Here is a 16,994-nt window from a genome sequence, read left to right on the forward strand (position 1 = left end):
CATAATAAAGTGGCCCATGAGGACTGCTGAGTGGCAGTGACCTTCATATAGACGTATATAATATTCTGGAAAGCTCCAGTGCTCACATTAAACTCCTGCTAATGGGACCTGTCTGTTTGAAACTACATACAAGCCCTAATTCATTAAGAGAAGTGGACCAGTTGGTGTACTCTTAATGAAAGGAGAGAGTCTTTGAAGGTGACTCCGTTGTACGCTCAAACAATTAAAAGACATTTGGTTTCAAAGACAAGAGTAGAAATCACTCTTCTCACTACTCTCTCTATCCTACATTTTTTCACTAAAAGTATCTCATTTCATTTCAATTCAATAGCGCTTTACAGACCTTAGCAGAAAACAGACATTAGGAGACATCCTAAAACTGTACAAATGGCAAAGATTGCATTGCTATAACCATTTCTAAAACAAGCTTTTTTAGCCATATTACCTGAAATTCTCTAGTTGATTATAACAGATGTTGGGTGACACTTGTGCATGTCAAATTCTAATAGGTATAAAAGGCTTGTGTGTATTCTGTTTAGGTTACATAATGAACTACACAAATTTCCCCACATGTATTTTCTTGCTGCAAAACAAGACATGTAAGCGCAGCGTAGTTCTAGCAGGGAAGACTAGCAGCTGTACATCATCGCACCATTAGCTGGGTAATTCCTAGCTAATCACATATAAGCCTATTGCTTAATAAGTCTACTACTCACCCACACCTATCATATTGCTTCAAAAGATATGGATTTATCCACTGGAGTCATATAGATAATTTTGGAATCAGAAAGCAATACACAAAGTGCTTATAACTGAGGGTGGCACCAAAGTGAATACATGAACAACTGTCTGTTCTGCTCAGGTGAGATGAAATATGACCAATTTGAATGATAACTGTAGTTTATATTAACAAATATACAACAGTTAGTTCTAGGTCCTCAAATCTGATTGGACGAGAGACGTTCAATGAGCACTGATGGTCTGACACCATCAGCACTCGGACACTTCACTGTGTGTGTATCACTCCGCTTGTGTTCGTGCTGTTCTAAACTTAAGTATAAGAGTAGTGCATATGTGTTGAGAGTTACTGTATATGTGTCTCTTACATGTATTTTTTATTACATTTTTTTGACATTCCATATGTTAGCCAGCAGGTGGTGGCAAAAGATACTTTTTGTGTGTAATATGAGCAGTTGGTGACGTAAAGTGAATCTGTCAGTCATTGTTTACATACAACAGCGCTCCGTGATCGTTTGTATTACAAATACTACACAACAACAGCTATAAGATAGATTTAAACGGCTTTAAACGAACAACTTCAGCATTATGGCTCATCACAGCTGAGAGACGCAACAGACAGATTAATTACACAACTCATTACTTACCTCTTACTGGAGTTTCCACATAGGAGAAAAAGTTCTGTTCAAAATGGTGGAGGACATTGCCGGTTTCTATAGTGAAAGACTTCACCGGCTACCGTGATAGAGAGAGAATTACCCCCACTTGGACGGCTATTTTTCCACTGAGAAAGCTGATAACCAGAAGGATGACAGCATCTCTGCTTGGGTGTGGCAACAGGTGATCACACACGCTCCGTCTCTCTCTCTCTCTCTCTCTCTCTCTCTCTCTCTCTCTCTTATCCAATAACTTGTTTGAAACAGCACAAGCCGTGATACTATTTCTGAAGTGACATTTATTAATTACTAACGGAGGCTTAGACACATCATTTGTTCTGAACCAGCAACGACAGATTCTGATCCATTTCGCCAGAAAGTTGTTCCAAGCACAAATGCTAATTCTTTTAATGTACTTGTTCATTGAATTGTTATTAAGCAATTTCACAGGAGACAGAGTGCGATATGGCCCTAAATCAGCACTGTTGTGATTCGGCCACAGGCAGAGTGCCGTAGGTAATCACAGCAGTGCTGATGTAGGGCCATATCGCACTCTTTCTCGTGTGATATTGCTTAATTATTATTAAATATTTCATAGTGTTATTTTCTTTCCACCCTTCTGTTAGGTAAGCACTGCATACCTTGCTTATATGGACGGCAAGTCCCTGGAGTAAATGGTGATAGAATTTTCCCTCTAAGAAACTATCTCTTTAACATTAGTTAATGCACTATGAACTAGCATGAATGAACAACGAACAATAGTATTTTTATTAACTAACATTAACAAAGATTAATAAATGCTGCTGTGCAAAAATGCTGTATAATGTTCATTGTTAGTTCATGATATCTAATGCATTACCTAGTAAAAATTGATCCTTGATCTTTAACAAATGTAGGTGAGAGAAAGTCACATAGTAAGAGAGAGAGAGAGAGAGAGAGAGAGAGAGAGAGAGAGAGAGCCTTCCCTCCGCTCATACACACACTCGATCAGTCAGTTTGAAGGATATTCAGTCCGGCAGCACGTTGTTGTAAATGGCAGCCGTGTGAAAAACCAAAAAGGGTTCGTTTGAAATTCTTCGCATCAACATCTGTTGCGTTGAACGATGATTTGCCGCTTTTGACGCGCACGTGACGGACTGCTGTCGAGCGCTGTCTGTGGTGCTAACACGAGTAAATGAGATTTCACATCCAGTCTAGGTGAAGAAGATGAGGGGCTTTCACATGCCCACACAGCTGCTCATGTTAAGCTGTTTTTGTGCGTCGTGTGTCTTGGCTGGTGAGTTTACTTCGTCAATACGGATTTAATGGGAATTGTTGCATGTCGGACGACATTCAATGGGGCATTACAAGACAGTTGTGCGGTTTTGCATGCATCGTGCTAGTCCATGTGTTTCAGTGCAATGCATTTTTAATGATGAGACACGTATGAAGCAGAGAAGATGAGAGCCTGTGAAATCAAAACTGTATCGAAATGTTTTGGGCACGAGGCAAATGAGCTAATGTGCAATGCCACTGAATCAAAATAGTATACCTGTAATACACACCTGTTGCACCACAGTTGCTCGTGCTCGTGCACTCTCCATAGGGACGCGAGCATCGACCAAAACAATGATGTAACGTACAAAAAGACTGAACATGATTCACCAACATCATGCTAACAGATGAGTTGGCACAATTAAAATTACACAGTTATGATTGTTTTACTACAGACTTTGAGACTGGATATTATATTTGACTCTCCAGTGCTGGAACAGGGCTAAAACAAAGTGTGGATATAGATCTGACTATGCGAGACTGTAGTTTGAATTAATCACTTTTCTTTGCAATGATACATTGACTGCATTTATATGATAGCCTATGTCAGAGTTAGCTAGCTAGCCAGCTTTATTAATAGCTGTTAGCTAAATTTGGTGGATGATGACAGTAGCTGTTTATAAAATAGACTGTACATTATAAATATGTTGACACAATTCAGTATTGATGCGATTCCATCACAACTGTCATTGTTATATATCGATGCGCTGTTGTTTTATAATAATATAATGTATATATATTTTCTGTATAAACAAGTTGTGTGACACTAATGAATGGGTATTTTTGCATTATCTTTAAACATTGTTTACAACATTCATTTAATGTGTTATTGTAGTTAACCTTGCTGAATAATTACAGATTAACTTTGTTTATGTCAGTTACTGTGAATCAGCATACCTGAATTTTAGTATAAAGAGAAGATCAATGAAATTATTTGAAAGTTATGAAGCAAGGTAGCTTGCAATTTGTCAGCGTTAGCAGGCAAGATCAAGTTAGCTAAAATTACACAGATCAATCCTTATGGCACTATATTTCACATGCTTTGCAGTTATGTAATCTTACTTGTCCAATAAGAAGAACGCCAATTCAGGGTCGGTTTTGATCCCCAAAACTGAACAAAGGTTCCTCCAGGAATCAAATGCCCTGCCGATGTTCACTCTAGTTTTCTCTCGACCACGATCACGTTTCCGCTTAGCCAGACAGGATTCAGTAGATCGTTTTGTTTGTTTGTTTGTTTGTTTGTTTTTTGGCTTACTCTGAGTTTGTGTTGGAGTCGGTGTTGTGCTGGGAGCCGGACGTTTGCTGGATTTCATCTCTAAGATAACGTTACCTAGTGTTGCAGATTGTTGTCACTGTTGAATAGCAGAAGAGACAATACTGTCTGATTCAAGGCTCTCGGGAGCGCGCATAAACGCCACATCCTTTGGATTTTTCCGGCAAAAGCGACCCGCTCCCTTTGCATGAAAATCAGTCTACAGGCTTCAATAGGCAACCTAGGAAGTCTGTGAAGGGCTTATTTTTTAAGTTGCGTTACAAGCTGTTCACACATTGGCAAAAAAGGTGAATATTGCATGAAAGAATTTACATAATGCACCTTTAAAGAGATATTTCTACCTGATCTTACTCTTTTTGTTGGTGTAACATAATATATTCAGGTTGATTTGGTGATGTTACATGATATTTTTTACTTAAATAAAACACGCAAAAGGAATATTCCAGGTTTGATACAAGTTAAGCATTTCTGGTATATTGTTGATTGCCACAAATAATCATTTCGACCTTAATTTCTTAAAAAGGACAAATCTTCGTACATTAAGGCACTTCTAATGGAAGCGAATGGGGCCAGTCCATAAATGCTGAAATAGACATTTTTTTCAAAAGTATAGCCTAAAGATGCAAGCAATATATATGTTAACATGATTTTAGTTTGATTAAATTGCTACTAACCTTATGTGTGTAAGTTTATATCTAAAACCAGGTGTGGCATAGGGGGCGTGGTCGTGTGTCGGACTGTGGGAGAGAGAGAGAGCGGTAAGGCTTTTCACCGAGAGAGACAGTGTCCAGAAAGCACGACAGACGAGAGAGTACGTCCCAAGAGATATCTATATATATATATGTGAGCACTCTTGGGACGTACTCTCTCCTCTGTCGTGCTTTCTGGACACTGTCTCTCTCGCTCTCGACACTTGGCGTCCCTTAAATGTCTCTCTCCGTATCACTATAATAAGACACAGGTGTTAGAGGTAATTACAAACCAGGTGACAAGCCTTACCGCTCTCTCCCACAGACCGACACACGACCACGCCCCCCATGCCACACCTGGATTACAGGATTTCGTTTTGATGTCAACAAAATCGTAATATTGCATATGTCTTTACACAGATAAGATTAGTATGCAATTTTATCACACTTAAATAATGTTAACATGTATAATGTTTACATCTTCTTTTAATTTAGATTTTACCCTTAATTTTAAATGTGAACTTGAAAAAATTAAGTAAATTCTGCATTTGTATTCAATACAAGCATGTAAAAATTAATGCTCTAACTTATAACTCATATTATTTATGATTGTTAATCTTTAAAATGCATCATCATGTATCAGTCCTAAAGTAGAAAACATTGGTACATGATTAAACTAGGGGCACTAAGGAAAGCTTAATATGTGGTATGTTCATATAAAAAGTTCATTGAAGTACTGTGTACATCAGAAAAGTTACTTTATTACCTGAAATGTTTACCTTAAATTTATACGCTCACTTTAATACGTTTCATGTAATGAAGTTAAGTAGACATTACTTAAATTTAAACCATTAGCTTAGTACTGAAAAACTGTTAAATAAAAATAAAGTAAATCTTTACATTTACATTTGTGCATTTGGCTGGACGCTTTTATCCAAAGCGACTTACAGTGCACTTATTACAGGGACAATCCTCCTGGAGCAACCTGGAGTTAAGTGTCTTACTCAAGGACACAATGGTGGTGGCTGTGGGGATCGAACCAGCAACCTTCTGCTTACCAGTTATGTGCTTTAGCCCACAATGCCACCACCACTCCTTTATAGTGTACCACTGAAAATCACTTTTTTAAGTTGACTTTTTATTCTGTGTTTGTGTGACTGTACCTGTTGGGAAAATGGTTGGTTTCATTAGATGGATGGTTGATTTCAGTTGGTTTTACTATCCTTGTGTGGACATTTAATAGTGCTAACTGAATTCAATGGATTAGACATGCAAATTAAGTTTTAAAAGAGCAATGACAGCAAGACAATGATAGACACATTAGTGTTTCCATAAATTTAAGCATGACACATTTATGCAGCGCTATAAAGAAGCATTTTTTAATGCAGATGAAGCTGGCAAAATAATAAATCCAGTCTGATCTCATGAATGATCAATGGAAGTGGCTATAAATGTAACATTTTAATGCATCATATTTAGCTTCTAGTAAAGAGGAAAAAGACATGAATCAGAATTTAAAACTGAATTCTGGCAGGCAGATACTGTCATGCTGTTAGAGGTTGCACTGACAGGAGTAGCTGAAAGATTGAGCTTTCAGGAGAAAACAGATGTGTGAATTCTGAAGTTAAAAGCTTTGGACATTAAACACTAGCGTGTGTGTTTCATACATAAAATAAATTCAGGAACTTCTTTTTCATTTTTAAATCATTAAGTCAGCATGAAATCAAAATGGACCCTTACATTGCCAATGCATGTTTTTGGTCTTATTCTGCACAATGCATTGGTACAGCATTTGTTCCGCAAAAAAGTGTTGCTCTTTGTAAACTTTTTCAAAATGTGATGACATTCTTTGCTCATGATAAAAACAGTTATTTTTGGCTGATATCAAAGCCAAAAAGCCTCTATTTGCATTCATGCATTTTTCTTTCATTCACTGTAAAAAACAATCCTGTTAAATTACGGTAAAAAACTAGCAGCTGTGGTTCACCGTTAAAAACATGGTAACCTCGATTCTGGCTTTATGGGATGTAACTTTAATGCCTGTATATTATACATTTACATTTTTATGTGCATTATGTTTATTTTATGATGCATTACCGTTGATTGTATTATTAAATAATAAATGTAATATATTAATCTTCTGAAACTGTAAAAATCAGCTTTTCACTTTATAATGTATTGTTAATCACCTCAGTAATTACAAAAGGGCACATGATGACATGAAGATCATAAACAGAGGCCCTTCCTGGAGCAATTACCAATAAACATGTTGAGACAGTGCTTACTCACACAAACACTAAACACCATCAGTAAACATGAACTAAACTACATCAAATATAACACAGAACACCCCAATGTATGTAACTGATATTAAAAATAAGAAGAAACATTATTTCCATGAAATATAATGAAATGAACTAGGTCACGCAGGGAATTCTGGGAATACCCGATTATTGTTTTTTGCCGTAATTTACCGTAAAAAGTACATGTGCTCTCTTGTCAAACATAATATTCATTGTTACAGTTAGTTATACAGAAAATCATACTTTTACATTTAAAAAATATATTTTAACAAAATTTTACTTATATTGTCTTTTTAAATATATGGCAATTTTTTACCGTATATTTTAAGGTAACTATCCATTAACCAATTAATTATTTTTTTTACTGTAGCATTTTTACAGTGTTGAATGCTCTGTTTTATTTAGAACTATGTCCTATTATGAAAGTTAAATGTGTTGCAAATGGCATTTCACATTGAATTTAATCCAGTATACTAAATTATACTGTTTAATGTGTACCACCTCTATTGTGTGTTTTGTTTACTAAGTGTCCACCTGCCTTTATACAGTGTATGGGATAAAATGATGCAGTGAGCAAAGGAGAGATATGATTGTAATGTTTTTTTTCTCCCTTTCAAACATATTCCCACTCACTTCCTCTATGTCTCCATAGCAACCAAGCACAAAACTATGGAGCTTTTCCTTTGTGCCTGAGTCTCTCCTCATGAAGCCAATATAGCCATTTCCCCACAGACACATTGTAGGATATTTGGTATGCATCATTTAGAAGGGAATTTTAAATTTCCCTCATTCTTACACCATTATATGTAAGGATATTTGGTATGCTAAATTTAGAAGAGAATTTAGGGTCTCAAAATATGTGAGCTATGATCTAAATTAAACTGTCCTTATTGTACATTATTAGGTAATGAAATGTATAACAGAATTAGTCGTGTTCGACAACCATTATAAATTAGATAAATGAGAAATAACTAGATTATTTGTCTGAATAAATTCTCCACCATTAAAATCATAATACAATGATATACATACTACTGTAAGGAATTAGCTTTAATAAGGGAATTGTGATTAATTCACTTGTTGAGGTGATATTATTCTCATGGCTTATTGAAAATAATATCACATGTATTTAGGTACAGATTTGAAGCGAAATCTTTTAGAAACAGGGATCAGATTATTTATCAAAATATACCAGTCACATCGTCTTGAGCACAGACCAACTTTATTGCTATTCTAAACATAAATCTAATCTAACACATATATAAATGAGATAGGTTGGTGAAAAGAGTGATAGAATGTGAAATAAATTATCGGTACAGTGAAAATGAACTTTATGGAGTGAACCATTTCATCCTTCTTTGAGTCTACATCGATTTGATATCGGATTACCCAAATTATTTAATTAATACCCCAGCACTTTGAGCACAATATTGGAGATGTACTTGTGTGTGTTTGTGGTGTTTCCTTGCGTTCTTTGTGTTGCTTGGTCGAAAGTTCGTTCCATCTATGTTTTGGACCTCTGTAAGATCGTATATTTATTGTCTGTATGAGTGATGAGGTTGGCTTTGAAGCGAGCCCTTCTCATGGGTGTGTAAGCCATAGAGAGTGACGAGCTTCCTCGGGACGTCGAGTCCCGAACTTCCTTGGACCTCATGTGGCATGGACCTGGTTCCTACGAGATCCAGAGAAGACCACAAGGGAAGAGTCAGAGCGAAGTCTGAGCAGTCAGCGGAGCGAGAGAGACGACCGAAGAGCAGAGAGAAAGAGAGAGCGTCCTTCCTGTTTGGAAACATTTTAACTGAAATTGGCCGCATCCCCTAAGGTGTCCTGTGCCAATCAGAAGTGACTTTTCAGAGTCACATGGTCAACTGGTCTATTCTGACAGTAGATTTATGGTCCTTTGTTTCATATTCTTACAGATCTCCCGCTCAAAAATAGTGCATATTTAATCATGAACTTTTATATCTTGAGAATGGTACAAGAAACATGATATTCATGGTCATCAGCTTTCTCTGCATACGCCAGCGAATGCTTACATACTAAACATTAAATTTGTTTCATGGATATTATACATGTAGGTAACAAAACATGAAAATCGCTGGTTACAAATCATACTGTTTAATTCATTGGTTATGCAACATGGATGAAACATTACACACATTTTAAAGAGTTATATCAGGCTATAATCATTAATTTGTCAGTTATACAAGACACCACAGTTCAAAGCAATTGTCTGAATTGCCTAGCAAAACTAGGTCTTGTATAAATCGTGGATTTAAATGCATTCTGTACATTTTAGAAGGTTAAATTGGTAAAGTACTGTGACTTTGTGTAAAATGTTCCTGGATTAAGATGAAATGCCTTAGTATTCGAGTTGTGCAAATCTGATCGTCTTTTGGAAACCTTTCAAGGAAAAGTCTGCTTTAACTCTGTGTGGAAGCTCAGGAGGTCGTGCAGAGGGGCCTTTCTGAGCCATGCTCCTTATGCTTTAAATTAGGTTGTCTAGAGTGTCGACCATTTTATTGTCCAAACACAGGCTTTCACTAGGAATTTAAGGCTTGATCCGTTACTTTATGATGTTGAGGAATTCCAGGATTAAAAGGGTAAATCCTAGATTCAAATAATGTAGTTTCAATTCTTCTGCATGTATAATACTACAACATTACATCATTTTGCTCTGACAAGATTTGAGTTTAATCTGTTAAAATTGTGAATAATAAACTACTTTTAAAGTGGACAAAGACATTTCTCAAAATATTACTACTACAGCCAACAGTAATGTAGAAAGTTGTTACATTGCTTGACAACAGTAAACAGCCTAGTAAAGATAATAATCTTTAATAATTAGCAAAAATGTTAATCAGTAATACATGTAGCTATTTATTGAACAGAGGAACTTTTATGGGTTGTAAACTCAATCCGGGCACACAAAGCATACATGTAATAAAATTAGGCCTACAAGTTGCAACTGTTAGATCTGTTAGTGGTGGCTGTGGCTCGGGTGGCTCAGGTGGTTGAGAAGGTTGTCCACTAATCGCAGGGTTGGCAGTTCGATTCCTGGCCCACATGAATCCACATGCCGAAGTGTCCTTGGGCAAGACACTGAACCCCAAGCTGCTAGTGCCTTGCATGGCAGCACTGCCATAATTGGGGTGTGAATGGGTGAATGTGACGCAGTGTAAAGCGCTTTGAATACTGCTAAGGTTAAAAAGGCGCTATATAATTGCAGACTGTGGCAGGGCGGAGGGCGGGACCGGGTGTGTAGGATCACGACCTGGCCCCGCCCTCCGCCCTGCCACACAGACCATTCAACGTTTATATAAGTGCAGACCATGAGCTAACATGTAGCATTATATACAGTAACTATCAGCAAGACCAAGTGCATATTTAATAAACCTAGCAATTGTTCAGCTCTAAAATAAACAATGATTTAATGTTCGTAAATTTGGTGTCCCAGCAATCATAAATAAAAGGACATTTTTATCTTACCATTACTGTGAATCAAAATGGAACCAGACAGACTAAGTTGCCTTCTGTAAATTCCTTCAGAAAACAGCCTTGGGCATCCTGGTCTCATAGTGAAAATTTGACTCTATATACTGTACATTTTTGCAAAGCTTCTCCAGGTACAATTCCTTGCAGTTTCCAGCTGAAATAAACACCAGAGGCGATACAACAACTGTGTGTTTTATCACTTTAACTCAAATCATGTCTTCAATGGCTAATTATGACTTTTATAATTACTCATGCTATGTTATGATATCGAAACACTAACGCATCTTTTGAGAAATTATACATTTTAATGCTTGTATTACAGACCAACCTACATATATACACTTATTCCATTATGATTAGTTTGTGCAGTAGTGCACCTCATTGCACGTTGGACTTTGGACTCGGAGATCCACGGTTCAAAACCAGATGAGAACTCAATCTGACGCATGAGACGATAGAGGTATAGAAGCAACACGAAATAATGAGGTTGCTGCAGAAAAAGTGTTTTTCATTTTGCTTCTTCATTTTAAAATTCTTGGCATTTTTCAATAGATTTTTGTAAACAGATTAAATTAAACAGCCAAGAATTGATCAAAAGCTCTTATCTGGAACAAGGGCTTTGAGACTCATGTAATCTAAATTACAGGTATATGAAAATAACCACTGGCATTTTAAAAGTAAAAAAAGAAGAAGATTTTAAATAGGTTAATGATGATGATGACTAAATCACTGAATTTGTGCACCTGTGTGTTATATGGCAGTATGTTAATCAAAGTGTGTGATTGTTCAAGTTATTTAAGGCTTTTAACTCGTTTTAATTCTCCTTTGGGAGTTACTTGCAAAGTATTGCGTTGTGAGCAGAGGATAAGCAAGTTATGGAATACAAACAGTATTGAAGCCTATATAAAATTACATGTTGACACATCAGGCAAAATTCATGCAGTGATGATTGTGATATTTGATTATTTATGAATCATAAATCCATTATTTATGGATATAATCGTTGACAATAATCTTTTGTAAACAATTAGCTGCATATGTCTTTAGATAACTAAATTAATGTTGTAATGATTTATAGATCACTGTCAAATTATGGTAAAAATATAAAGTGAATGGAATTGTTGTTTCTAGTGAATAGCCTACTGTATGTGTTGATTTGTGGGTGTATTGATGCCTGCCTATCCATGTGTGTGTGTGTGTGGGTGGGTGGGTTTGGGTGGTTTACAAGGACTTGGGGGATAGAATCTATATTTCATACAGTATAAAAATCATTATGTTTATGGACAGTCCTGATAAGGATAGCCACACCAACATGGGAAGAATTGCAAAGAAAAAGCAACTTTTGAAACAGAAAAACTAAAAGAAAAGGTTTGAGTGGGCAAAGAAACACAGACATTGGACAACAGATCATTGGAAAAGAGTGTTATGGATCTTAACCCCATTGAGCTTTTGTGGGATCAGCTAGACTGTAAGGTGCGTGAGAAGTGCCCGACAAGACAGCCACATCTATGGCAAGTGCTACAGGAAGTGTGGGGGGAAGTGTCCCTGAGCTGATATATATATATATATATATATATATATATATATATATATATATATACATACAGTATATTGTTTTATTTATTTATTTTATTATTATTATTATTATTATTATTATCATAAACAGACTATATATTCTCTCTGTGTTTCTCAGAATGCTTGGCTGCTCCAGTGAACGTGTCCATCAGTGATCTAAAGGCCAGTTCTGCTGTGGTGACATGGGACACACTGGATGGGGAGTTTGTCATTGGATTTGCCATAACACAGCAGGTATTCAGAGTGTAATCAAGAATAATTTCAAAAGATTCATAATGTGAGGAAAAGGAGTAGAAAATAAGAGTAAAGATTCTGAAAAAGTGATAAATAAAGATAATTATAATGATGAGTTCTGACTTTTCTTATTTCCTTTCATTTTCATTCATTATTAGCCGAAAGAAAGAGAGAGACAGAGAAAGCAGAGACATCTTGAAAAAGGAACAGTTTTTTAGATTGTCAATTAATCACCCTCATTTTGTACCAACCACATTTTCATACAATGAACGTGGATGAGAAGTATGCTGTCAAGCTCCAAAAAGAACAAAAAAGCACCATAAAGTATCATAAAAGTAATTAATACTTTTTTAGATTCCAAAGCTAACTTTTTGTGAGGAACAGGTAGAAATGTAAGATATTATACAACTGGCAACCCTACATGTGACACGTTTGAATATCAACTCTTTTTATGTATAACAAAATGATTTGTGAGCTAACAGGAAAATTATCAGAGTTCTCTTTCAGAACAACCCATTATAGAGTGAACTATTCCTTTCAATTGTACATCCCTTTTTTTCTTATTCATGACATGAATGTTCATTTAATATATTATACAGTACATATATATTTCTACTGTATGTTCATTTGTATTGGGAAAATAAAAGATTTTGCTGAATACTTATGATTTTGTTTTTTATTTATTCTATCCATAACAGAAAAAAGATGTTCACATGCTGCGTTTTATCCAGGAAGTCAACACTACCACGAGGAGCTGTGCATTGTGGGATTTGGAGGCAGATACGGATTATATTGTGCATGTTCAATCTATCGGTATAGATAGACCGAGCCCCCTCAGTGAACCACTGCATTTTAAAACCCTAAAGGAAGCTGAAACACAGGCTTCTAAAAGCAAAGGTAAACACAAATTAACATACTGTGTCTGGCACGACTGGAATGCATTTAAATTAACCTAAATCAAAGTATTCAATATTTTTATGTCAATATTTACTTTTAGAAAGCTATCTGAAATCAATGGGGTAGACATTTTGTGATGATATTTGCCAAAATGAATGATGGTTGTTTGGAAAAAAACAAAAAAACAAATTTGGATTTGATTTGTGTAATTGAACTCATGAATTAAAATGGAGCCAATTCTTCAATTTAGAATTTTGCACAACCCTTGAAGTCATACCACAACACTGTAAAGTTCGGATTATAAAATTTGGCAATCAGCATTTAGTAGCACAACTGGGCGGCAGTTTCAGCTGTGATTTATTCTGGTTAAAAGTAATAATGACATAGTTAATGCACTGATATTTCTTCACAGATGAAGTAACCATGGAAGAAGTGGAACAGAGCACTCAGCTGAGGGCAGGAGAAATCATCATTATTGTGGTGGTACTGGTTATGTGGGCAGGTTAGCACTGAAACAGTCCTGCTTCAATCCACATTCAAAAAATTTATATTAACAACAATTATTAATAATTGCATATGTAGTGCAATAAGCCAGTGGATCTTAACTGGTTTTACTTGCGGACACCATTTTTACATTCAAAGTGACAATCCAAAAATGTTTTATTGTACAGTTTAGGTCAAACAAAAATGTCCTTAAAATTCAACATTTATTATGCAACCAATTTTTATAAATACTAATTGTCTGTATTTGCAACCCAAGTAAGTAGAAGTCATAAGAAGTTGTACGAGTTGGCTAAATTGTATGAAATTGTACTGTAGAGTTTGTTGGTATGAATTTGTATGAATTCTAGAAGTACAAATACCCGGATATGTAATGTGGAATTAAGCAAGGTTCCGCGTGTCAGATGCTAAGATGTCTAAGTACATGCTTATTCATTTTATATACTCTAACCCAAATCCCATATCTAAACCTAACCATAGAGACATAGTCAGTAAGGATGAATGAAGCATAAAGAGTTTGTTTTGTATGACGGAACCCAGCTCATAGGATTTCATACTGTGATGAGGAGGAGGGATTGGCTGGGCCGTGATGGAGCACATGCAGCGCAGAATCAGTTGATCAGCGGGAGAGTGAGATAAGGGGCAGCCAGAGACATTTATGTTTGTTTAAGTTCATTGTTTAAGTTCATTTATGCAGTAAAAGATTATGTTGATTATTCAGCCGGATTCCGTGGGGGAGGATTGTGACGAGGAGGAGGGCGTGGCCGAGCTGTGATGGAGCATGGCTGGCACTGAATCAGCTGATCAGCGGGAGAGCGAGATAAGGGACAGCCGGAGATGCCAGTTAGAGAGAAAGAGAGAAGCACATTGCCGTATTGCATATGTGTCTGTGTTTGTTTACATTTGTTTTAAGTTGAGTTTCAAATTAAAACTTTATGTTACTGTTCAGCCAGTTCCCGCATCCTCCTTACCCAAGCTTTACCTATTACACATACGATGTAGCCAACTCGTACATATCTATTTCTTTGTGAAAGTATGTTGGTGTTTGGCATTGTACATGTCATCTTTGTTCATTTCCAGGTGTGATAGCTCTCTTTTGCCGACAGTATGACATCATCAAAGACAATGAGCCAAACAATAACAAGGATAAAGCCAAGAACTTGTCAGAATGCAGTACACCTGAGCACACAACCGGGGGACTGTTACGGAGTAACATTCGAGAGTCCAGTCGACACTAGGCAGGTGAAGTGCTCCAAATCATACCACCAACCAGCCTATATTAACATTTACGGTTTGAAGTGATAATCATACAATAGGTAAACATAATTTTCATCTTGATATTTCATACATTTATAGAAACCTTTATCAAATATGCTGTTATACAAATAGCATACACTGAGCAATGGACCCTTTTCACAGACAGTGTAGATATGTTTTCACATTATTTAGTTGTGTAAATCTACAGTTGAAGTCAGAATTTTACATGCACTTAGGTTAAAGTCATTAAACACATTTTTTAACCACTCCACAGATTTCATATTAGCAAACTATAGTTTTGGCAAGTCGTTTAGGACATGTACTTTGTGCATGACACTAGTCATTTTTCCAACAATTGTTTACAGACAGATTGTTTCACTTTTAATAGACTTTATCACAATTGCAGTGGGTCAGAAGTTTACATACACTTAGTTTACTGTGCCTTTAAGCATCTTGGAAAATTCCAGAAAATGATGCCAAGCCTTTTGACAATTAGACAATTAGTTTCTGATATGAGGTGTACTGAATTGGAGGTGTACCTTTTGATGTATTTTAAGGCCTACCTTCAAACACAGTACCTCAATGCTTGACATCATGGAAATCAAAAGTGTACAATTGTGTACCTCCACAAGTTCGTCCTTGGAAGCAATTTCCAAACACCTGAAGGTACCACGTTCATCTGTACAAACAATAGTACACCAGCATAAACACCATGGGATCACAGCGCCATCATACCGCTCAGGAAGGAGATGCATTCTGTCTCCTAGAGATTAACATAGTTTGATCCCAGAAAACAGCAAAGGACCTTGTGAAGATGCAAGTATCTATATCCACAGTAAAACAAGACCTATATCATCATAACCTGAAAGGCTGCTCAACAAGGAAGAAGCTAATGCGCCAAAATCACCATAAAATAGCCAGACAACAGTTTGTAAGTGCACATGGGGACAAAGATCTTACTTTTTGGAGAAATGTTCTCTGGTATAATGAAACAAAAATGTAACTTTTTGGCCATAATGACCATCACTGTGTTTGGGAAAAAAGGATGAGGTTTGCAAACCGATGAACATCATCCCAACCGTGAAGCATGGGGGTGGCAGCATCATGTTGTGGGGGTGCTTTCTTGCAGGAGGGACTGGTGCACTTCACAAAATAGATGACATCATGAGGAAGGAAAATGATGTGGATATATTGAAGCAACATCTCAAGACATCTGCCAGGAAATTAAAGATCGGTCATAAATGGGTCTTCTAAATGGACAATGACCCCAAGCATACCTCCAAAGTTGTGGAAAAATGGCTTAAGGACAACAAAGTCAAGGTATTGGAGTGGTCATCACAAAGCCCTGACCTCAATCCGATAGAAAATCAGAATGGGGAAAAATTTTTTATCTCAGTGATTTGGACCGTGGTATTGGTTGGTGCCAGATGAGCTGGTTTGAGTATTTCTGGGATTTTCACACACAACAGTCTCTAGAATTTTCTCAGAATGGTGCCAAAAACAAAAAAACATCCAGTGAGGGGCTGTTTTTCCAGATGAAAACACCTTGTTGATGAGAGAGGTCAACAGAGTATAGCCAGACTGGTTTGAACTGACAAAGTTTACAGTAACTCAGATAACCGCTCTGTACAATTGTTGAGAAGAACATCATCTCTGAATGCTATTCTGAATGCGGGTTGGTGCGGTTTTGGTGGCACAAGGGGGACCTACATATGCTGTGGCTGATCGGTATATTTTAACATAATCTATCATCACATTTTTCATCAAACTGCACAATGATGACCTTAAGATATTACAGACATTTTTGTTTCAGCTATTTTCTGTAAAGCTGCTTTGAAATGATGTGTGTTGTGAAAAGTGCTAAACAAATAAAAATTACTTGACTTGACTTAATAATAAAAAATACTTCCATATAGTAATGAAGTTCAATTATTCAAGTACTTTAACCCACAGATTTATGTCTATTATTATAAAAACACTTCCACCCTCTCAATAACATCTGCTTTTCTCTCTCTTTCTCCACAGTTCCTCAAAAACAAAAAGAACCAAACATCATCTGTGA

The 16,994-nt window shown here is 36.5% G+C and overlaps 1 protein-coding gene across 1 annotated transcript; it reads left to right on the forward strand.

Moving 5' to 3' along the window:
• The first annotated feature begins 2,410 nt into the window (after window positions 1-2,410).
• Window positions 2,411-16,994, forward strand: LOC127660541 (fibronectin type III domain-containing protein 5-like). Its single transcript, XM_052150859.1, has 6 exons — window positions 2,411-2,670; window positions 12,162-12,277; window positions 12,976-13,174; window positions 13,587-13,676; window positions 14,756-14,917; window positions 16,958-16,994. Exons 1-5 carry the CDS (start codon window positions 2,601-2,603, stop codon window positions 14,911-14,913), a joined length of 633 nt encoding a protein of 210 aa, XP_052006819.1. The 5' UTR covers window positions 2,411-2,600; the 3' UTR covers window positions 14,914-14,917; window positions 16,958-16,994.

Source organism: Xyrauchen texanus, chromosome 20 (genome assembly GCF_025860055.1).
Source record: "Xyrauchen texanus isolate HMW12.3.18 chromosome 20, RBS_HiC_50CHRs, whole genome shotgun sequence".
NCBI classification, from domain to species: Eukaryota; Metazoa; Chordata; class Actinopteri; order Cypriniformes; family Catostomidae; genus Xyrauchen; species Xyrauchen texanus.

Bases quoted from the DNA above. Each gene is read 5' to 3' on its own strand.
- LOC127660541 (XM_052150859.1), top strand. From the start codon at position 2,601: ATGAGGGGCTTTCACATGCCCACACAGCTGCTCATGTTAAGCTGTTTT. The intron at 12,278-12,975 runs GTATTCAGAGTG...TATCCATAACAG, and splicing joins GATTTGCCATAACACAGCAG to AAAAAAGATGTTCACATGCT. The intron at 13,175-13,586 runs GTAAACACAAAT...ATTTCTTCACAG, and splicing joins ACAGGCTTCTAAAAGCAAAG to ATGAAGTAACCATGGAAGAA.